At 37.0% G+C, this 24014-nt stretch overlaps 1 protein-coding gene across 3 annotated transcripts in view; it reads left to right on the top strand.

The window, feature by feature from the left end:
- LOC150095276 (MFS-type transporter SLC18B1-like) overlaps positions 1 to 24014 on the top strand; it is a 545110-nt gene that overhangs the window by 511283 nt on the left and 9813 nt on the right. For all 3 annotated transcript variants that reach the window (XM_090410476.1, XM_090410480.1, XM_090410477.1), the window contains one exon: positions 17517 to 17610. In XM_090410476.1, the coding sequence (XP_090266602.1) occupies positions 17517 to 17610 (94 nt within the window). The remainder of the gene's footprint in view (positions 1 to 17516; positions 17611 to 24014) is intronic.

Here is a 24014-nt window from a genome sequence, read left to right on the forward strand (position 1 = left end):
CCACTACCTTGACTTGCAACCTGAGACACAATTTTAATCCTCTCTCTCATGGCATTTTTAGCACTCTTTCCCACCACTATCGCCTTCAAACCAAATTCCAGCTGCTTTCTGCATACATTTTGCAGACATTGCACTGCATGAAGTCACCTTGATTAAATTCTTTAAACAGTGACGCCTTGGATGATAACCAAGATCCATAACCAAGGTGGCTACATTACCTCCGATTGACAAAAGTGACCATGCAGACCTGACTTGGGACATTGTAAAGCATGAGGAGCATTCTCTCAAGAAGGGGTATATGTGAAAATACAAGGCAGGTGATTATTACATTCTTAAGAGGAAGTTTGAACCTGTACCATAGAATAAAACACTGCAAGTGAGGGATATTAGTAGTGCACAGGAAATAGTTAAGGGACATCTAGAGGAAGCAATAGTAAATGTTTACCTAAGGTAAGGAGGGTTAATCAGGTTAGATGGATGAGTAATATTATAAAGCATGGGCTGCAGAGAAGAAAATGCTGTAGAGGGTAATCTAAGGAGAAAAGTCAGCAAATTATAGACCAATCAGTATCTCAGGAGTGCTAAAAGTACTGTTAAAATTGGTCAAAAAGAGAATTCAAGAATGAATGGATAAGAATATGACACTGTACGAGAAGCAACATGGCTTTGTGAAGGATCAGTCATGAATTAGTAATTTACAAACATTTTATAATAGAGTAACAACTGATTTGGATAAGGGTAATGGCTACACAGTGGTTCTGCTTTTGCAAAGGTATTTGGCAGAATACCTCATGGAACTCTGTTACTTAAATTAGAGCAAATGGGGATTTAATTGGAAAAGGCCTAAATATGGACTTCTTCAATCGAAGGTGAGTTAGCCAATCTCATATGGAGGTAACAGGGTTTTTCTCCCGGAAACTCGGATTTTTCATCCCTTATACAGACAAATCAGCCTTTCAGAACACACACAAAAAAATATTAGCTGTGGTAGTTGTGGGCAATAGATGGTGCTTCTGATGTAGATGATTGGTAGTAGAGGTTCGGTGTAGTAGTGGAGACAGAGAGTTGTACAATTGGTGTCCTCCCGTGATGAGTCTTCGGACTCCTTGGAGGTGTCACGAATAATAATAATAATATGATACTGGCTATGTGGACAACAGGGTGGCCTGTACAGATATCAAAAAGTAATATATGGAGGGGCAGAATCTCAAGATAACTAGTGGTGTGCTGCCAAGTTCAGTCCTGGGATTACCACTCCTTAATTTATACATAAATGATATAGAAAAGAACATGAAATGAATAGTCAGTTGTTTGCTGATGATGATGCAGAGAGCTTGCAGGACAATTTAAATAGGCTATGAATTTTAGGATTAACATAGGCTTATCCAGAGATAAGCCTATGTTAATAGATATTAGATATTAGTTAATAGATGATGCAAAGTTGGGAAGAAGTATGAGCAGATATTGTAGCCTTACATGATGATCTGAATAGAACTGTGTGAGTGGGCAGGTAAATGAAACTACCAGTTTGATGTTGCAAAGTATAAGATCTTGAAATTTGGTAGGCAAGGATGCAGTGGCAGCCCGTACATAAGCACTGTGACACTGCAGCACCCCCAAGGAAAAGATGAAAAATTTTAATTTCGTTTGTGTTTATAAATAATAACAGTGCTTAAAACATTATATACATGCAATACAACATGTTAAAGGTTACAGCTTATGTTTTACCATTGATTGAATAGTTAATAATTGGAATTGTTCGATTAACACTTTAGATTACAAAACAGATGCACTGCGATCTAACGCCGATATTTGTTTGCACTTGTCATTGCACGTCACGTCATTCCCACACTTCCCAAAGCAGTGTATTTTTAGTATCCTTCCACACGTGATTTATGTGAGATATGAAACTATTATTGGTGCGTGTGCATGGTGAACTATATTTTGTAAACCTTATTTTATTTTGTTAAAATAACATATAATTATTTATTTATTATAGATACAAGGCTGAATTATGACGAGTGCCACTGTTGAAAATATGAAAAGAATTATATTTTTTCAATTATCGTTACACGAAACAAAAGCACTGCGATCTAATGCCAATATTCGTTTGCACTTGTCATTGCACATTACGTCATTCCCACACTGCCCAAAGCAGTGTATTTTTAGTATCCTTAAGCACATTATTTCTGCGAGATATGAAACGTTTATTATTGGTGCGTTTTCATGGTGATCTATTTTTTGTCAATATTATTTTATTTTGTTAAAATAATATATAATTATTTATTTATTATAGATACAAGGCTGAATTATGACAAGTGTCACTGTTGAAAATATGAAAAGAATTATATTTTTTCAATTATCATTACACGAAACAAATGCACTGCAATCTAATGCCGATATTCGTTTGCGCTTGTTATTGCTATTGATACGAAACTTTTATTATTGGTGTTTGTTCGTGGTGAGGATGAAATATTTTTAATAAAGTAATTTTTAATATGTAAATTTATTTATTAATAAATTCGTTACTGATTAGATTTTTTTTTTTTTTTTTTTTTTTTTTTTTTTGTATATGCAGCACTCCCACTTAAAATTTTCACTGGCTGCCACCGCAAGGATGGGATTCAGAGTATATAGTTCATAGGTAAATTTCAAACAAGATAGAAAATATGAGAGATCTAGAAATGGTGGACAGAGATTTGAAGTTCATAGGGCCATTGCCAAAATTTTGATGACATTGCAATGTATTATGACAATTATGCAGAGTATCTTTACATACAGAAGCAAAAGGTTATGGTTTCCCCTTGTAGAATGCCTTGATCAGGCCATACATGAACTACTGTATGCAGATCTGGTTGCCTGGTTTTCAAGAGAATGGTGATATCTTAGAGTGAGTGAGTGCAGAGAAGATTCACTAAGTTGGTACTGGGCCTCTGGAATATGGGCAAAAGATAATGGATATCAGTTTAATGTGGAGAAATGTAAAGTTATGCATTTTAGGATAAATGGATTACAAGCTGTGTACCACATTAATGGAACTGTACTCCAGAAAATGAATGAAGCTATAGATTTAGGAGTGGTTTTAGACAGAGTTAAAAGTTTAGAGGACATATTGCTAAGGTTGCTAAAGTAGCTCATAAGATTACTTGGCTATTGAAGAACACACAAATAAGTAGACTTAAGGAAGTTTTGATTCCACTTTATAGAGCCTTGATACGTCCACATCACATTTGAATTACTGTACTCAGGTCTGGTCTCCTGGGTTTCTTGGGGATGAGGAAGCTTTGGTGAAGATTCAGAGGTGAGTGGTGTATGGAATGTTCCCTATGAGGATAGATAGGATAGATTGATGGTGTGTGTGGATTGCAGAAGTTGGTTGATAATAGAAAATGGGGGGGGGGGTGATAGAAACATTTAAGTTACTTAAAGGGTTTTATAGGATTGATGCAAGGGAAATGTTTCAGCACTTGGCTAGAGAGGCCAGAACAAGAGGTCATCCCTGGAAGGTGAATAAAGATGTAGTTAGTAGGAGTGTAAGGACTAGGTTTTTTGCTTGGAGAGTTGTGAATGAGTGGAATGAGTTACCAGAGTCAGTTATGAGTGTTTTTTCTGTTAATGGATTCAAGGAAAGGTATGATAGATTGTATAGATAGTTTGGATCTCCAGCAATGAGTCTTCAGGCACCATGGAAGTGCCTGTATAATAATAATAATATTAAGATAGGCTTTTCCAGAGATATGAAACTGTTTACGATTATGATAATGCAAAGTTAAGAAGTATGAGCAGATATTATAGCCTTACATGATGATCTAAATAGACTGTGTGAGTGGGCAGATAAATAAAACTACCAGTTTGATGTTGCAGAGTATAAGATCTTGAAATTTGGTAGGCAAGGATGGGATTCAGAGTATACAGTTCATAGGTAAATTTCAAACAAGATGGAAAATATGAGAGATCTAGAAATGATGGACAGAGATTTGAAGTTTATAGGACCATTGCCAAAATTCTGATAACATTGCAATGTATTATGGCAATTATGCAGAGTATCTTTACATGCAGAAGCAAAAGGTTATGGTTCCCTTGTAGAAGGTCTTGATCAAACCAGGCAACCAGATCTGCATACAGTAGTTCATGTGTGGCCTAAGGGAATGGCGATATCTTAGAGTGAGTGAGTGCAAAGAAGATTCACTAAGTTGGTACTGAGCCTCTGGAATGTGAGATACGATGAGATATGATGAAGAATTGAGAGAATACAAATTGAAGAGCCTCGTGACTAGAAGGAGGAGAGGGGACATGATTGAGGTGTGTAAGTTGTTAGAGAATACAAGGGTAGAAAAAAGGTTGTATGAGATTGTGGCCTTCCTGCAATGAGTATTTTGACTCCATGGAGATCTAATAATGATAATTGTATGGACATAGTTTCAGGAAAACAAGAGTCTTGATCTGAAGTATATTTTATAGAGCAGGCCTGCACAACTTGATTGTCTTTGAGGGCCAAACCCAACTTGACCACCTGACCAAGGGCCAGATCACTTCAGACCTTGAATCTTAGACTAGTCTACCTCAGCTAAACTTAAGTAAATTTGTTAGTAGGTCTACAGTAAATACTAATTAATATGCATATTTTAATTTTTTAGAGAGTTACAATTAAAATTATAATCAAAATTATTTCTCATGCACTGGTGATAACTTCCCTTTTCATTATCACACGTGGATTAAGATTATTATAACAACCTGCCTTATAATTCCACATAAATTCTTTTCTTCTCAATATTACCAGCTCTGTACTACATTGATGGAACAGTACTCCAAGAGATTGATGAGGCTAGGGACTTAGAGGTGTTGGTAGATAGCGAGATGAAGTTCAGGGGACACATTGCTAAGGTGTCCAAGATTGCACATAGGATTACTTGGTTGTTGAGGAACACACTGACATCAAGAGATAAAGAGTTTATTATTCCCCTTTATAAAGCGTTGATACTTCTGCATTTGGATTACTGTGCTCAGGTCTGGTCACCTGGATTCCTTGGAGATGAGGAGGCTGTGGAGAAGGTTCAGAGAAGAGTGACTAAGTTGGTGAGTGATGTAAAAAATGCTCCCTACATTGATAGATTGAGAGCTTGTGGATTGCAGAGGTTGGTTGATAGGTGGAGAAGAGGGGATATGATAGAAACATTTAAATTACTGAAGGGTTTTTATAGGATTTGATGCAGGGGAAATGTTTCAGCTATGTGATAGTGATGGAAGAACAAGAGGTCATCCCTGGAAATTAAAGAAGAGTGTGGTTAACAAAGGTGTCAGAACAAGGTTTTTTGCCTGGAGAGTGATGAATGAGTGGAATGCATTGCCTGACTCAGTTGTAAGTTCTTCATCTGTAAATGAATTCAAGAAGAGATATGACAGATATTGTTTTGCTAGTTTGGGTCTCCCGCGATGAGTCTACTGACTCCATGGAGATACTCGTAATAATAATAATAATAGTTGCAAAATTCCTCAATAAAAATCACTTAAACATAAACACAAAATTTACTAATAATTTCACTGAGAATATCACACTTATTCTCAGTGAAATATCAGTGACTGAATGTCACATTGCATTTCTTTGTTGCCACTATTTTATCAAAGTTTATGGTGTCATGTTTGAAGTGGCCATTCTTAATATGGCCTCTAAATTGATATCACTTAATGATGAACGCTGTTTGGTATTGTTCAAGTTCATGACCGAAAATGTTTGTTCACAAGTATATGTGCTCCCAAACATACAAAATACCTGGTAGGCAGTATCCAACAAACTTTTAAATTTATCCTGATCCGTAAAGTGCTCTCCCTATGATTGACCAGATAGTTTTCAGAACACTAGAGATCAATAACTTCCATCCTGCTTCGACAGAAAATGGATCCTCAATCACTTTTATGCGGACTTCGTCTTCATTACTCAGTGGCATTCTTTTCTTGAAACTCCTCATTTTCAAGGGATATATGCTTCTTATATTTTCCACCCACCATTTAATGATAATCTGATGGAATATTCTGTCGAAAAGTTAAGAAATGTGACATATCCCCTTTACCAAGTTGATTTTCAAACAAACTTAATTTCATTTTAAATGCCTTTATAAGAGACATTAACTGAAAAACAAACTTATTTTTTCCTTGAAGCTGTAAGTTAAGGTCATCCAAGTGACCCAAAATGTCACACAAGAAAAATAAATGTTGATTCCATTCTTCATCCATTATTTCTTTGAATTTTTCCATTTCTTGAGATTCCAAAAATTCAACTAGTTCATTTTTTTAGAGCGACAAAGCGTGACAAAACTTTACCATGGCTCAACCAACATGCATCAGTGTGGTATGGTAGATCCCTGTACTCGGCATCATTTTCTTTTAGAAACACCTGAAACATTCTGTGTTTCAAACCCTGAGCTCGAATATAGTTGACCAGAGCAAATACTACTTTAATCACATGATCAAACTGCAAAATCTTTGAACATAACACCTGCTGATGAATTAGGCAGTGAAATTTTGTCAGTGGTTTATCTGCATACTGTTCAATAAATGTTGCAGCACCAACATTTTTTCCATGCATAGATGGCGCACCATCAGTGCAAACTGCTACTAAATTCTTGAAATTTAAGGATAGTTTTTCGGTTACACACATCTTTACATTTTCTGCAATCTCCTTTCCTGTTGTTCTTCCTTTCATTGAACACAAACCAGCGAACTCCTCTGTCACCTCAAAATTTTTATTAACATCTCTTACACATATTAAAAGCTGTGCAGTATCTTTCAAGTCAGTACTTTCATCCATAGCAAGCGAATAATAGACAAATTCACTAGCCGATTTTTGCTGGTTATCTTTAAGATCCTCGGCAATATCAGCCACCCTGCACTGTGAACAGTCGTATGGGACAAACTGATATTTTCAAAATTATTTTTCTTATCAGGACATAATTTGGAAACAGCAATCATCAGACACTTTTTTTTATCAACTCTCCTTCAGTAAATGATTTGCCAGCACAAACTATTTCTTGTGATATTTTTAAGCTTACCTTTGTGGCATCTTCATTTGCAAATGAAACTTTTTTTTAAAGGCTTGTTGTTCATTGCTAAGGACTTTCAATAACTTTGCTGCTTTTATTTGCTTTTCACTTGCATCCAACTTGCCAAGGTTAGGATGTTTCGATTCAAAATGACGTCTCAGATTGTACTCTTTTGGCACAGCGATAGATTCCCAGCAAACAATGCACACTATTTTGTCCTTAAACAACATAAAAAATATTTGTTTGTCCACTCAGGGTTAAATGCTCAATGTTTTGAATCTATTTTACGCTTTTTACTTAAGCTCATTGTGTCGAGATTGACAATATTAATTACAAAAAACTAATGATGAAAAACTCACAATAATGCAGGTTATGATAACAGTTATGTAATGTATTGCTCCAGCTACAACCAACCACTACACTGCCAAAGCCAGTCAAGGCACGGCCAACTTTGTGTAATACGATTCGTTCTCATTCTTAGACATCAAGTCATTATCATGGAGATGTAACTTTGAATTTCCCACAGCGACACTAGTGCTAACAAAACCTCGAAGCAATTATAATAATTTGTTATTAAATACGACAGTGGGAATAACTCCAAATGTAATTTATTTTCAAGTTGAAAGAAACATGATTGTGACATTAATTGCATAAACGTAAATATGCAGAGTCTTAGTAAAAATTTAATTCAAATCGTCTAATTTCATATTCCCCATATGATTAATTAATTTCAGTCAGGCCGATGGGCCAAAATAAATAGCATTGCGGGCCGTATGTTGTGCAGGCCTGTTATAGAGCCTTTGTTTTATATAAGGTTCTATAAAATATATAATTTTATAGGAAGTGCTATAAGTAATGGGCCAAGATGTCTGTTTCACTAGCAGTTTGACCCATTCCTCCACCTAAATGACAAAATTGTCATTTAAGTGGAGGAATGGGTCAAAGTTTTCATATCTTTGATCAATAATTAATGAAAAATCTGTTGATGATGATAGTTTCTTCTTAATTGCAGACAAAGCAGTTTCAATATTGTACTGCTGTTTCTATAATACTTATGAGGATATGTAGAATTTAAGTGTATGCAGAATTTTTACAGATATATTATTATTATTATTATTATGGACAATTCCAAGGAGTCCTTAGACTCATCGAGGGAGGCCCTGAACATCATGTTCATCAACTATTCAACATTCAAACAGTATCTATCATATTTTGCCTTGAACATATTCACAATCATAGCACTCACAACAGAGTCTGGCCACTGTAAAAGTTAATCCTATAGAAACCCTTCAGTAATTTGAATGTCTCAATCATATCCCCCCCCTTTTCTGCCTATCAACCAATTTCTGCAACCCACAAATCTTCAACTGTTCTCATAAGGTTCATTCCATAGACCTGCTATCATCTTGGTCACTCACCTCTGGATCCTCTCCACCTCCTCCCCATCTAGAAGAAACCCAGGCAACCAAATCTGGGCACGGTAGTCGAGATGGGGTCCTATCAAGACTCGATACAGAGGAACAATAACTTGCTTGTCTCTGCTCGTCAGTGTATTTTTTAGCAGCCAAGTGTTTTGATGAGCTAATTTAGCCACTTTTGCAATGTGCCCCCTAAACTTCAACTCCCTATCCACCAACACTCCCAAATCCCTGACCTCATCAATCTCCTGGAATACTGTTCCACCAATGTGGTATACTGCTGCTAATTCTTTTCACCCCAAAATGCATAACCTTACATTTTGCCACATTAAATTGACATCCATTCTCCTAGCCCAGTCCTCTAATCTATCCAAATCATCCTGAAAAATTCTGACATCATCTGCATTCACTATTGCCCTACCCAACTTTGCATCATCAGTAAACAAATGAACTGCTCCTCTCAGATCCTTTCCTATATCATCAATGAACAAATTAAATAATACTGGTCCAAGAACAGAACCTTGCGGCATACCACTAGTCACAGGCAGTCTTTTGAACTCTAATCCTGAATAAACTATTCTCTGATATATCTCCATCAACCCCACCTATCCATCTCACCAACCCTATATCCATCCCCATATGTTGCAGTTTACGGATTAGAATTCCATGTGGTATCCTGTCAAAGGCCTTAGTCAGGTCCAGCAGAATCACTGTAAACCCATTACCCTTATCCAGTTCAGCCGTCACTGTGTTATAAAACTTGAACAAGTTACTGAGGCATGATCTACCCTTCACAAAACCATGCTGTCCCCCATACAGTATCTCATTTTCATCAATCCATTCCTGTATTTTTCTCTTGACTACTTTCTCCAAGACCTTGACAACAACTCCTGATAATATGCTGATTGGTCAGTAATTTGCAACAGCTGTCTTGGATCCTCCTTTATGCAGTGGAACTATTTTCCCCCTCTTTCCACCCCTTCAGGACTAAACCAGACCCGAGACTCAGATTGAACAATATGGTCAAGGGCACTTACAATTCTTTAGCTGCTTCACATAAGACCCATGCTGGTATACCATCCAATCCTACAGATGTATTCACATTAAGGTTTTGTAATAGGCTATTCACCTCCACTTCATTCACTATAATTCCCATATAAACTAATTGTTCCTTCATTCCTTCAATGTCATCACCTGGATGATATACTCTTGCAAAGTGCTCGCTCAGTAATTCCACTATATCAACTTATTCAGTTACCTCCCTACCATCGGAATTCCTTAAAATCATTCTGTCATATACAGTTTTTCTCTTGCAGCATATCGAAAAAACTGTTTGGGATTCTCTTTAGCTTGCATGGCTAATTTCCTTTCATAATCCCCTTTTGCTTTTCTTACCACACTCGTCACCCTTCTGGCCTGCGCTTTATACCGTTCATGAGCCTGCCGGTCACCTTTTTCCTTAAATTTCCTCCACGGTTGTTTCTTTTTCTGCAGCTCAAGCGTAATGGTGTTATTCATCCTTTTAACCCCTACTTGATTTACTATTCGGACTCTAGGTATAGAGTCGACCATTACCTCCTGCAAACAATCCTTGACCCCTTTCCATGCACTATCAACATCCAGCCATTGCAGTTTTACATGCCAAGGCACTGAACCAAGCAATCTCCTAAGCTTTTCATACTTACCAGCATGGTAATTCCACATGTGCCCTGTCTTAATTGAAAATTTCACGCATTTAGCCACCTCCCAGGTCACTGGGAGGTGGTTAGATGCATGAAATCACTTTCACCAATTGGTGGCAACATGGTCATATTCATTACAGTCACACTCAAGTTCTCAGATGCTATTACTAGGTCAAGCACTCTCGAACCCCTAGTATTTTCCATTACATGCTCTCTCAGATAGCTATCCCTTAATAACTGCATAAAATCAAGTTCCTTTCTCACATGTGTCCTCTCCTCCTTCCAATCAATGTTAATAGTTGAAATCCCCCATAATAATTACCCTCCTTCCACTCATTGCATCAGTTTGTTTATGCATGCTATCTCCACCATCTATTCCATCACCTGGTCTATAGCAGCTCCCAACTGTATATTTTGTTCTGCTAGTCTCAATCTTGCACCAAATAGCTTCATTTAAGCTCATTTCACTATCCTGCAATTCAACTTCTATTCTCCTTGGCTGCAATTCATCAGCTATCATCAGTAATACTCCTCCCCCCATTTTATTCTCTCTGTCCCCATTTTATTCTCTCTGTCCCTCCTGAACACACTGTACCCTTCACATTCTATCCCACTAACTATATCATCTTCTGTCAGCCATGTTTCACTAAATCCAATAACCTGTGGCCAGGAAGAGCCAACCAAGGCCAAAAATTCTTCCTTCTTGTTCCTAATACTCCTGGCATTAGTATACATGAAATGTAGAGGTCCATTTGTCCCACCCCTATCTTGATGTATTATACTAACTATTCCATTCTGATCTCTTGTCCTTTGTACTAGCTCAGGCACATTATGTACATTCTTACACTCAACTGTCTCACTGATGCCTGCATATCCTCTTCCCCCCCCCCCTTAATGGTTCTAGTTTCCCTGATTTTGCACATCCACTTTCACTTCATTCAGCAACACTTTTTCCAGTCTCTGCATACCAAATCCATTCAGATGCAAGCCATCCATCTTGTACAAACAAATCCTTTTGCCCATCAATCTCACTCTGCACGTCCACAAACTCCACACCACATCTTCTGCATAACCTGCGCATAGAGTCATTTGCAATTATGGCCCTCCTTCTAATCTCGTCTCTGTCATACCGCGGCAACAGACTCGCTATCCTAACTCTCTCACTCTTTTTCTACCTCTAATAATTCCTTTAAGTCCTTTCTCATAGCAATTTTATCTCCTTTCAAATCATTTGTTCCTGCCAGGAAGAGGCAACCAAGGCCAAAAATTCTTCCTTCTTGTTCGTAATACTCCTGGCATTAGTATACATGAAATGCAGAGGTCCATTTGTCCCACCCCTATCTTGATGTATTATACTAACTATCCCATTCTGATCTCTTGTCCTATTATGTGTAGTTAATTAACATTTTGTTGTTTGAGATCTGCATAAAAGGGAAATTTTTGTGTGTGTGTGTGCGTGCGTGTGCACGTGCATGAGTGTGTATTCTGTTATTACAAGTAGCACATTTGGTGACCAGATCTGAGCACAATAGTTCAAGTGTGGTCTGATCAGTGCCTTATATAGTAGCATAACCACTTCCTTATCCCTGCATAACATCATACATAAGTTATTGTTTAAATAGCTCTTTATTACTATGGAGGTCACTGAAGAGCACATCATGCTTTATGAGGCACATCGCCATACACTTCTTGCAACAAAAATATGCAAGAAGTGTATGCCAATAATCTTTTGAATGTGCAAAAGTGCCAGTGATGGTTCCAAAAAAATTTCAACAAGGGGACTTTAGCTTGAAGGACTCCCCTCGTTCTGGGCGCCCTCTCTCTTTCTTCTCTCTCTCTCTCTCTCTCTCTCTCGATAATGTTATGCTGGAAGCCTCTATTGCAAGAAATGCAATGCAACTTTTGAACACTTAGCCCAAAACTGTTGAAGATTTTGCAAAAGATCTTAATTCATCATCATCGACCATCAATCACCATTTGCAAGAACTTGGAATAGGTCTTAGCTCAGCAATTTTGTTCCTCACAAACTGATGAACAACAATTGAAGAGAGCACATCAACATCTGCCCTGCTGTTTATTATCAAGAGATTTGACCATTTTTGAGTCATTAGTCACTGGCGATGAGAAGTGGATACTTTACAAGAATGTTAAATGTTGAAGGCAGTGGGTTCGTTCAGGGGAACAGGCTAAACCTCAACCAAAACAAGACCTTCACCCTCAGAAGGTTTTGTTAAGCATCTGGTGGGATATGACTGGTATTATGCACTTTGAATTCTTGCCACAAAACCAAACAATCACAGCTGAAGTATACTGTGAACAACTTGATTGACTGAATGAAAAATGGAGAGAAAAGAGGTGTTCTCTGGTCAATCAAAAGAGTATTGTTTTTCACCATGATAATGTATGCCCTCATAGTGAAAGAATCACCTGTACCAAGATTGAGGAACTCAGCTGGGAAAAGCTTCGACATCTTCCCTATTCTCCTGATCTTGCATCTTAAGAATACCACTTGTTTTGAAGTTTGCATCATTTCATTAATGAAAAACAATATGATACATTAGAGGCACTGAAATTGAGCCTGTGTGACTTCTTTGCCTCCAAATTTCTTGAATTCTATAGAAAAGGCATTATGAAACTTTCACAACGTTGGAAGAGAGTTACTGATTCCAATGGAGAATATACTTGATTAAATTAGCAAGTGATTTATCTTTTATATCTTTTATAATCTTTCAAAACTTAATGCTAAAAACGACATTACTTTTGGAATGGCATGATATGATATTCATACATTATCTCACTAGCTGATTTAATCAATGTTTTTTGATTCAGTATTTCCCATAGTATGGTACATATATCCCCAGAAATATTCAAGGCGCATCATCACACACTTCTTACTTGAAGTGTGTGATGTATGGCGATTGCAATACACTTGAACAATAATTTAAACTTCATTTTTTTTTAAATTTTCATTGCTTTTTTTCCTTTTGATATTTTTGTTAGTTGTATTGCTTGAGATAAGTGCAGATCTCTATTCTATAATTAATTTTGTTTGATAACTAAAAATCTAAAGGAAGTTTTAGACAGTCTCTCAGCATGCAACGAAATTAGACCTCCATTAGGCCCACATCTGGTTGACAGGACGATCATGTGCAAACTGCATGGTTTGAATAATTTATCCACGTGGTAACTCAGCTAAATTTTGCAGTCATTTGTATCTTAAATTGTAACTTTTCTAGGTGATCGTTTCACCATCTAAGCATGCATCTATATTAATTGTATCACAAGTTATGACCGATGTTCGGGTTATACATGCAAAGTTGGATTTTCTGTGCTTTTAGGGCTGAAAATAAAAAAAATTAAAAAAAAAAGAAGAAACCATCTTCTTGATGCAAACCCCACCTATGGCTGTAAATAACAAGTATATAATCAAATATTTCATCAAACTAACTTCTTCCCAACAGAAACAGTTTCATTCATCTCATTAAATTTTTATTATTGAAAATTTAATTTTATAATTTTTGTTTCTATTGTATGCATATTGGATTCATATAACTCAGATGTATTTCATAATTTAAAAAATGTTTCACATGTTTGTAATTAATTATAATGCAAATGTTAAAAAAAAAAAAAAAAAAAACCTCTAGAATAATTTGTGTTTGAATGAAGTATTGTTATAACTACTCCCAAATTCTTTGTGTGTTTGGGGGTGGGGGTACTCTAGTGTTACTAAACTTTTAAAGGGGTACATGGAAACTGAACGTTTGTTAAACACTGTTTTATGATATGTATAATTTCCTCTCAATCAAAATACCAACATCCATTTATATTCATTAACTCCTAATGCATGTCCCAACTTGCATTCAATTCGACCTTCTTAGGTGTATATTCTTACACTTGTGCACATTAAATTTTAAACTACATTTCCCTGTTCACTCTTCCAAACTTTTTTAACAATCATCCTTTAATGAACTGAATTTATCTTAACAGTTTTATCTACCACTCAGCTTACAGAGAAATTTTACTCTTAATATTTGTACTTAAATAATTAATGAATATGTTTAAATGGATCCTAAAACGGTACCCAAGGAACTAAGCACCTAACTCTTAGATGTCTCTCTCTCTCTCTCTCTCTCTCTTCTAAAAACTACTTCTTAATATTAGCTTACCAATTTCATACCTATTTTGCTGTAATAGTCATGGATACCAATTTGCAAGTCTTTGCTAAAATCTAAATGTCATGCCATTACTAGAGTCTTTTTTCTTTTGACACCTCTTCATAAAAATTTAGAATTTGTCAAAATCAGATACAGTCCTTGAATAAATGTTCAGATAGGACATCACTTGCTGTCTTACCAACAAGGGATCTCTATCAAGGACATTCTGAATAGAAATCCTAATTCATTTTTTACTTGTTTTAATAATTTTATGAGAACAATCAGTCTATTATTTTCAATCACCCTGTTTTATGAATTCATATGATCCATGCAAATTATTATTATTATTACTACCCAAGACCCCATGGAGTCAAAGACTCATCTAGGAGGTCCTTTTATCATACACACAGCTCATCATACCATGCTTTAAACATACTCAAATTCTCTGCAGACACCACACTCTCAGACAAGGCATTCCAATCATTCACAACTCTGCATGCAAAAACCTGATTCTCACTCCCCTGCTTACACCCTCTTTATACAGTTTATAAGGATGACTGCTGGTTCACCACTGTTTTCTGTAGAACCTCTCTAACATTGATCCTATAACAAACCCTTACTAACTTGTAGGCATCTATCATATCTCCCCCTCTTCCTCCTATCTACCAGACTCTGTAAATTGCATCTTCTCAATCTTTCCTCATATTCGACATTCCAGAGGTCAGAAACTACCTTAGTCAGTCACCTCTGGACCCTTTCCACCATCTCTCCATCCTTTTGAAAACCAGGTGACAAAATCTGTGCACAACAGTCTATGTGTGGCCTAATAAAAGCCTTATACAATGGAACAAGAATCTTCCTACTTCTACAAGTCAGCATACTCCGCATTATTCCCAGAAGCGTTTGTGTTGTCCTCACAATTTTGGCAATACATCCCCTAAATTTCAGATTCTTATCCACTATCACCCCAAGATCTCTTATTTCCTCCACCTCCGACAATATAGCCTCATCAAACATAAATTCTACATCTCATCTTTGTTTCCCAAAATTTAAAACCTTACATTTTGCAGCATTGAACTCGCATCTCCATTCCTGTGCCCAGCCACTCGATTTATTCAAGTCTTCTTGTAAGGCCACAACATCTTCCCTACAATTCATGGTTCATCCCAACTTTGCATCATCTGCAAACAACTGAATATCTCCATCCACATCTTTGCCAATATAATTAATATACAAGTTAAACAGTAGTGACACTAAAACAGACCACTGAGGCACACCACTGGTGACTTTCCTTTTCCTGGATATTGCTTCCCATACACAATTTGCTCATACCTATCAGATAGCCAGTCTCCAATCTAATGCACTAATCTAATATCCAACCCCATCTGCTCTAGTTTGACTATCAACTTATCATGCGGTAATCTATCAAAAGCCTTTGCAAAATCTAAGTATATTACTGTGTATTCTTCTCCTCTGTCCATGGAAGCAGCCACCTTATTGTAATAAGTAAGTAGATTACTAAAACATGACCTCCCTTTAGCAAATCCATGCAGTCCATCAAAGATAATACCATTTTTTTCAACCCAGTTCTGGATCCTAGCTCTCACAAGCTTCTCCAACAACTTAACTACATCACCTGACACGCAGATAGGCCTATAATTTGATGCTTGAGTTCTATCACCTCCCTTATGAAGTGGCACAATTTTGCCATCCTTCCACTCCTTAGGAACTTGACCCAGTGCAAGACTTTTATTAAAAAAATATGTCAAGGCAGGTGTCAACTCCCTGACACATTCCTTCAGAATACATGGTGATATATTATCAAGTCCCACATCCTTATTAACATCTAGTTTGCTCACCTCCCCATACATCTCTTGCTCACTTACAGTCAGTCTCTCTTCCCCATCATTAACTGCTCTCAATCTCTCCATGAGATCACATTCACAAGATTGAAAGACCTTTATGATCTGCTCATTAAGTATCTCCACCACACCTTCTGTAGATGTTCTCTCTCATGAACAACACCATTTGCAGTGTCATCATCATCTGATGAGATGATGAAATTCAAGATGTTTTATCCTCATATGCCCTTCCATTACATATTTTCTGAAATATTTGTTCCTCAAAATCCCAAGAAATTCATTCTCTTTGTCTCCAGATGCAGTCTCTTCAATTCAGTCAATCTGTATTATCATAATTAAAATCATTCTTTCCTTATTTTCCAAGCCAATTGGCCTAAACATTTCCTTGTCACCACTCTTCACATTCTCAAGCCTATAGCAACATCCAACTAAATATTGCATCTTTTCCACCTCCACTTCACATTCCTCTAAACTGCTACCACTATTTTCTCATGGCATCTCCATCTCGCTCAGGCATAACTCTTTTGCTATCACAACAGCATTTTCCCTTCCTTTTTTTCCCTCCTTCTTATCTTCATAAAAACACCATACTTTCTGTTTCTATTTCCATCATTATCTCATTCTCATGCAATCACGTCTCATTTATTCCGACACTTTTCAAATGAATAAGAAGAAGATACTCTATTAAGGCAATAATTTCTTCCTTCTCTGACACTCTTTACATTTGTGAACAAACTAGTGACTCATTCCTGGGTCTATAACCAAGTCCTATCCATGCTATCTCTCAAATGTGACACCTCCACATCCCCTCTTATCTATTTCTCTTTCTCTCTCTCTCCCAACACCCATTCCTTTGTTTTTTTCAAACACATTCACTATTGCTTTGATTTTTTTATTCCTTTTTAGTTAAATATTTGTAATATATGGCATTTATTTATTTATTTTTCTAAATTGATACCTTTTTTTAACTAATTTTTAAATGTAACAGAATTTTTTAATAATTTTTTTGCAAAACAGCATCTTTCTTTTAATGTAGTGTCTGTCTAACCATTTTGCTTGTTGCTGGTACCAGCTCTGATAGTGAGTATTGTGACTCTACAGATGCAAACTGGTAATAGCTGTAATGATGATATATGAAAAAGGGAAGGGGATATTTAGATGTAAGTTACAAGCAGGATCAAAATGTTTTTTTTTCTTTTTTTTTTTTTCACTGTTAACCTAATGCAGAAATAATGTTAAAATTATTTTATCTGCATTTATATACTGTTTTAACTACTATACTTAAAGATTGTTATTGTATACTAAAGAAAATAAAAGTTTTCATGTCTATTCAAAATGGTTATTTCAGTTTTATATTTTCCAGATCTTTTTTGGGTGCTGTAAGTTGTGGAATAATGATTGATTATTTTGGCTTAACAAAATCTGCCCTAATTGTGGCTTGCATCTTTGGCTTTATGGTATGAAAAATATTTAATTTTTAGAATATAAAATATATTAGTATTATTTTATGCTATTGTGCAGCTAGCATAAAAGTTTTGCTTGTCATATCCTGTCATATTTTGGCTTCAACTCTTAAATCCTAAAATACTGAATAGGTGTAGAAATGATATCAACAAAAATTATTATTATTTAGGCCTCCAAGGAATCAAAAGACTCATCGCGGGAGGTCCTTCTTAGGAAACACAAGTCTATCAAGACTCATTGTGAGAGGTCCCTCCTAGGAACACAGTCTATCATACTAATCCTTAAACTCATTGGCCGTTCTTGCTCTCACCACTCTATCAGGCAATGCATTCCATGGTTCAACTATCCTCCATGCAAAGAAACCATTCCTCATCCTCTTGTTCACAGTTTCCTTTTGTAACTTCCAGGGATGGCCCCTTGTCATCACTCCTTGCCGTTGTTCAACCAAGCGAAAGAACTCGCCAGTGTCAACCCTGTAACCATCTCTCAACAGTTTAAAAGTCTCAATCGCATCACCACTCCTTCTACCCACCAAACTCTGCAGTCCACATTCCCTCAGCTGATCCTCATAACTAACATTGTACAGTCCTGAAACTGTCTTTGTTATTATCCACTTCTGTACCCTTTCCACAGTCAGTTTATCCCCTTCAAATACTGGAGACCAAATCCGAGAACAATAGTCTAAGTGTGGTCTGATCAGGGTCTTATACAACGGAATGATAACTCTTTTATCTCTGCAGGTCAGTGTCCTTCTCATTATCAATCATCAACCCCAGATCTCTTGTCTCCCCTACTTCCTCCAGTTTAACTCCTCCCATAGAGTATGCAGCATCCCATCGATGTGTCCCAAACCTCAAGACCTTACATTTTTCTGCATTAAACTGAAACCCCCATTCATTTGCCCATCTAGCTAGCTTATTCAAATCCTCTTGCAGGGCTACCACATTTGCACTATTACTAATAACCCTTCCCAGCTTCACATCATCCGCAAACAACTGAATATCCCCCTGCAATCCACTGACAATGTCATTGATATAAAGGTTAAACAATATAGGTCCCAGTACTGAGCCCTGTGGGACCCCACTTGTAACCCTCTGCCTCCTTGAAACTGCCCGACCATACATAACTCTCTGATACCTATCAGGCAGCTAATTCTGAATCCAGTTGACTAACCTGACATCCAAACCCATGTGCTGCAACTTAAAGATCAGCTTATCACATGGCACCGTGTCAAATGCCTTTGCTAAATTCAAGAAAATGGAAGCCTTATCTACTGCTCTTGTAACTTTATTATAAAAGGCTAGCATATTTCTAAAACAAGAGCACCCCCCCCTCCCTCACAAATCCATGTTGACGCTCACAGATAACATTACCCTCATCTGCCCAATGTTGTATACGGTCCCTAACTAATTTCTTCAAGATCTTAGCAACTACTGATGACACACAAACTAGCCTATAATTAGACAATTTCAGTCTGCTACCACCCTTATGCAATGACACTATCTTACCTTCCTTCCATTCCCTGGGTACCTTTCCCTTAGCCAGACTTTTATTGAAAAGCCAGGTCAAAGAGCTGTCAGTTCCTTAGCACATTTAATCTCAAAACTCATGGTGAAATACCATCCAGTCCCACAGCTTTACTGACATCCAGAGCACTCAGTACTTGGAACAAGTTCTTCTCCTGCACCTCTAAACCTTGAACCTGCCCTATCCCTTTAGTATTAAAATTTACTCCTCCAGGATGAAATACACCAATAAAGTGTTCATTGAACAATTCCACTATGTCCTCTGCATCAGTTACTCTATTCCCATTTTTATCCCACAATGTCATTCTTCCACAATCATTTCTCCTCCTACTGGCCACATAGTTAAAAAATTCACTAGGATTTTCTTTGGATCTTAGGGCCAATCTCGTCTCATATTCCAGTTTCGCCTTTCTTACCATACTAGTCACTCTCCTAGCAAGTGTCTTATATTCTTCATGCATCTGCTCTTCACCTGTCTCCTTATATCTCTTCCATAGCCCTCTTTTTCACATGCAGCTCCTGTATAATATTGTTTGTCATCCACTTTACACCAAATTATGTCCTCTTCTTCACTTGTGGAATACAGCTTACTATTGCTGCTAACAAATATTCCTTCACAATTTCCCAAGCACTAATGATATCCCAGCCTTCCAATTCCTCCCTCCATGAAACTTCCCCAAGTTGATGTCTAAGACTATTATAATCATCTGCCTTATAATTCCACATATGTTCCTGTCTCTTTGATATTCCTGCATGTCTATTCAACTTCCAAGTGAAAACCACATGATCACTCTCTCCAACTGGTGGGAGAGATGTCATCTCAGTTATTATCAACTTTTCTGATGCTATGACCAAATCCAAAACTCTTGAATCTCTTGTTCCCTCTATTACATGTTGCCTAACATATTTGTCCCTCGAGGATTCTAGAAATTCCATTCCCTTATTGCTTCAGGCATCTTCCTCTCTCCAATTTATACTGCTGTAGTTAAAATCTCCCATAACAATCATTCTTCTTGCACCTACCAAGCTCAACTGTCTAAACATCTCCTGGTCCCCTCCCTCTGTGCTCCTTGGTTTGTAGCAACACCCTGCTGAATACCCTGTCTTGCATATCTCTACCTCACACCATATGCTTTCAAAATCATTAGTGTTACTGCCTTCCAAAGCCTCCACTCTTAGAGGACATAAGTCATCACTTATCATAAGCAGTACTCCACCACCATGCTTTCCCTTCCCATCCTGCCAAAAAATGCTGTACCCTGCTACTTCTATTCCTGTTATTATATCATTTTCTGTCAACTATGTCTCAGTGATCCCAATAATCTTTGGCCAGGCTGATGCTATCAGCACCACCAATTCCTCTCCTTTATTCCGGATACTCTTGGCATTAATATAACGCATAAAAATGCCACTATTTCTATACCCAGCATTATACCCTCTAGACTCCACTGGGCTCAGCACTACCTGATGTTGTCCCCCCTTCTCCCAAGTACCCTTTCCTACAAGAGGCCACCCCTGCTACCATCCACCTTGGGAATTCTAGTTTCCCTGCATTGACACACTGACTCGTTCAGAACAGCAATCTATTCAAATTCAAAGGTCTCTCGCATACAGTTCCTCTCTGTCCTCAAACACTCTCCAAGCATCCACATATTCCAATTTTCTCTTCTAACACATTCTAGCTATTATGTTATTCAATATTACTGCTCTTCTGCTCAGCTTATCACAATCACACCTAGCAATACGCACACTATCTTTCCTCTCTGCATCTTCTTTCATACTACCTCAGCAAGAATCTCATATCTCTCGCTGCCCAGTTTACATTATCTCTCAAGTCATTTGTTCCTACCATCACAATCATCTCATCCACCCTTTCACCTCTCTTAATTGCCATAGCCACACTTTCTATTGTTCCTCCAGGCAAACACTCCTCACACATCCTATCTTGCACACCACGGATCATTGAGTCACCATACATTACACCTCTTACCATTCCCTCTCTCCTACTGTAAGTGGTTCAATCTTGCAGTATTTCTATCCGATGTTACACTTAGAGATAATTTTATTAGGAACAGCATTTAATAACAAGTGGGATCCCCTTTTGCCCTTAAGAATGGCCTGTATTATCTGTGGCATTGATTCAACTAAGTGTCTAAAACTTCCTCTGAGATGTTTGTCCACTCTGTCATAATGGCATTCTCCAGTTGTTGTTGATTGGATGTTGTATGTTGCTGCTGCAAACTGCTCATTCCACCTCATCCCTAGATGCTCTATTGGGTTGAGGTCTGAAGATTAAACTGGCTATTGAAGTAAAGGAAATTCACTGTCATGTTCCTCAAACCACTTCAACATTCTAAACATTTTGTAGCATGGTGCATTGTGTACCCATTCTTTTGGCAACACCAAAATCTCTGGACAGGATGAGATTTCTCTTTTTGTTATAACTCTAAGAAGAGAAAACTAAGAACTTTCCTAGTAAAGCAAAGCCATATTAGTCATGTCTACCTATAAGTTAGTGTCTATATCAGGTGTAGTGGTGAATGTGTTAGAAAGGCTGGTCAGAGAAATAATTCAAATTTAGATTGAGAATTAAAATATTTCAAGAGAGCAGCATGGGTTTGTTAAGAGGAAAGGAGGTCTTGCTTCAGTAACTTGGTTACATTTTATAATGGGATGACTAGTGTATTGGACAGAGGAGATACTTATATAGTGATTTTTCTGTATTTTGCCACAACATCTGATAAAATGTCACATGATGAACTACTGTTGAAATTGAGCAGGATGGGATGGATAGATAGTGAGTTGGAACCTTGGTTACAGGGGTGGTTAACTGATGGGAGCCAGCCATTTGTGTATGGGTTACAGTCAAGATTCCAGTAATACAACCTTAAATCTACTAGCCACAAAAAAATTTTGCTCACCCAACATATTGGTTTACTTCCTATAAATATTGTTATATGTGATGTGTTAAAAATATAAATGTTAGATGATAAAACAAAGTAATACATTCTATAATGCTTAATCCAAATTTTGAATGCAATTCAGAACAAAGCTGAAAATTTACTCACCACTCGTCTCTTATAACTCGCCACAGGCGAGTTATAAGAGACAAGTGGACACTGTGATTAGGGCTGCAGAATCCTGAAACGAGAAGATGATAAGTGGAGTACCACAGGATTCTGTTCTAGGATCGTTGTGTTTCATTGAGATAAAATATTCAATTGTTTGCCAATGATTCTAAATTAGGAATAACTCTAAGAACCAGAATAACTCTAGAACCAGAGGCCATCCTCAGAAGTTATGTAAGAATGTAGTGAAGAGGGATGTGAGGTGTTGATTTTTTTACATGGAGAACTGTGGGTGAATGGAACTCGTTACCAGAATATGTTGCTAATCCAGGGAGTGTTAAGGATTTTAAGATTCAGTGTGTCAGTTGAATAAACCTCCTATGATATCTGCCAACTCCATGGAGTGTATGATAATAATAATAATAAATTGTATATTACACTGAAGGCTTTGGAAGAATGTTGTTCAAAATTCTCCATGATATAGTTAGTCAGTGTGATAGGATGCATTTGGGGATAACTCTGTATAATGTACATCACCGTAAAGAAATTAATTAGTGGACTGTTTAATTGAGCATTATGATTTTTTTTATCCTAGTTTACATACAGTAAATACATATATAATATTCTAGCAATAGATTTGGTTACCTGGTTTCCAATGAAATGAAGAAATCTTAGGGTCTGGAGAATAGTGCATAAGCTGGTGTCTCTAAAGACATCTTGAGGGAATATCATCTGCTGAGCACAATGGATGGGAAGAGAAGGGATGATATGATTATGCAGTAGTTTGTGAGGAATTTTGTGATAGATTAAAGTAGAAGAGATTTTTTATAGAGCACATGAAGACAGAAGTAGAACAAGAAACTATTCCTGGAAGTTGTATAATGAGAGTGTGAGCAGGAGAGGGAGAATTATTTACTTGGAGAGTGGTAAAGTAGGCTTCTTCTGCAACTTTCCTTTTCTGTCATAAATCCATCAAATTTTCTCCTTGGGTTGGTTTTATTTTATTTATTATTTTATGTGTATCCCACTCTTGGTGTTAACCTATACTGCATTAATACTAGGGAACTTTTTTTTTTAATTTCTTGCATAGAAACCCTTCTCTAGAGACCAAACATAAAAAAAACTTTTCCAAGCCCAAACATATCCACTTCATGCCGCCAATAAGCAGGCTGGTTGTCTTACACCAGACAATGAAATATATCTCCTACCCAAAGATCATCAACTTCTATACCCATGGCAGGATTCAAACCCTTTGTCTGTAAGTTGGAGAGAGCATGTATATTAATCACTCCATCAATCAGGTCAGCAAATATAATTCTGCTAATTGGAAAGATATATAATATCTTTAAATCCGGTGCTGCTATGATTGCAGAGATAAATAAAATCTTTAAATATAGAGACTGTCCAATACTCATTTTAAATCTCAACATGGTGAACCTAGTCATAAACATATCCAAATGTAATCCTTATTATGTACAAGAGCTCTTTCCAGCATAAACCATCAGACTTTTCCAACAGTTTAGATAGAAAAATTTTTCTAATATGATAATCATCATAGATGATCAGCATAGAAATGGAATAGATTGGAATGTGAGTGGCATAGTTGAGACTGAGCAGATATATGTGGTAAGCTGTAATAAAGGTGATTGGGCATGGGCAGGTGTGGTAGGAAATTCACAGCCCAACAAGTGGCTTGGGTAGGATGTCATAGACATAAAACATGAACTGCTGTGTTTATTTACAAATGCTAAGCATATCAAAAATAAAGGAGATGAAATTGCTTCACTAATTGAATTTATTTAT

This window comes from Typopeltis vanoorti, chromosome 20 (assembly GCF_054136105.1).
Source record: "Typopeltis vanoorti isolate ZY-2024b chromosome 20, IOZ_Tvanoo_1.0, whole genome shotgun sequence".
Lineage (NCBI taxonomy): Eukaryota > Metazoa > Arthropoda > Arachnida > Uropygi > Thelyphonidae > Typopeltis > Typopeltis vanoorti.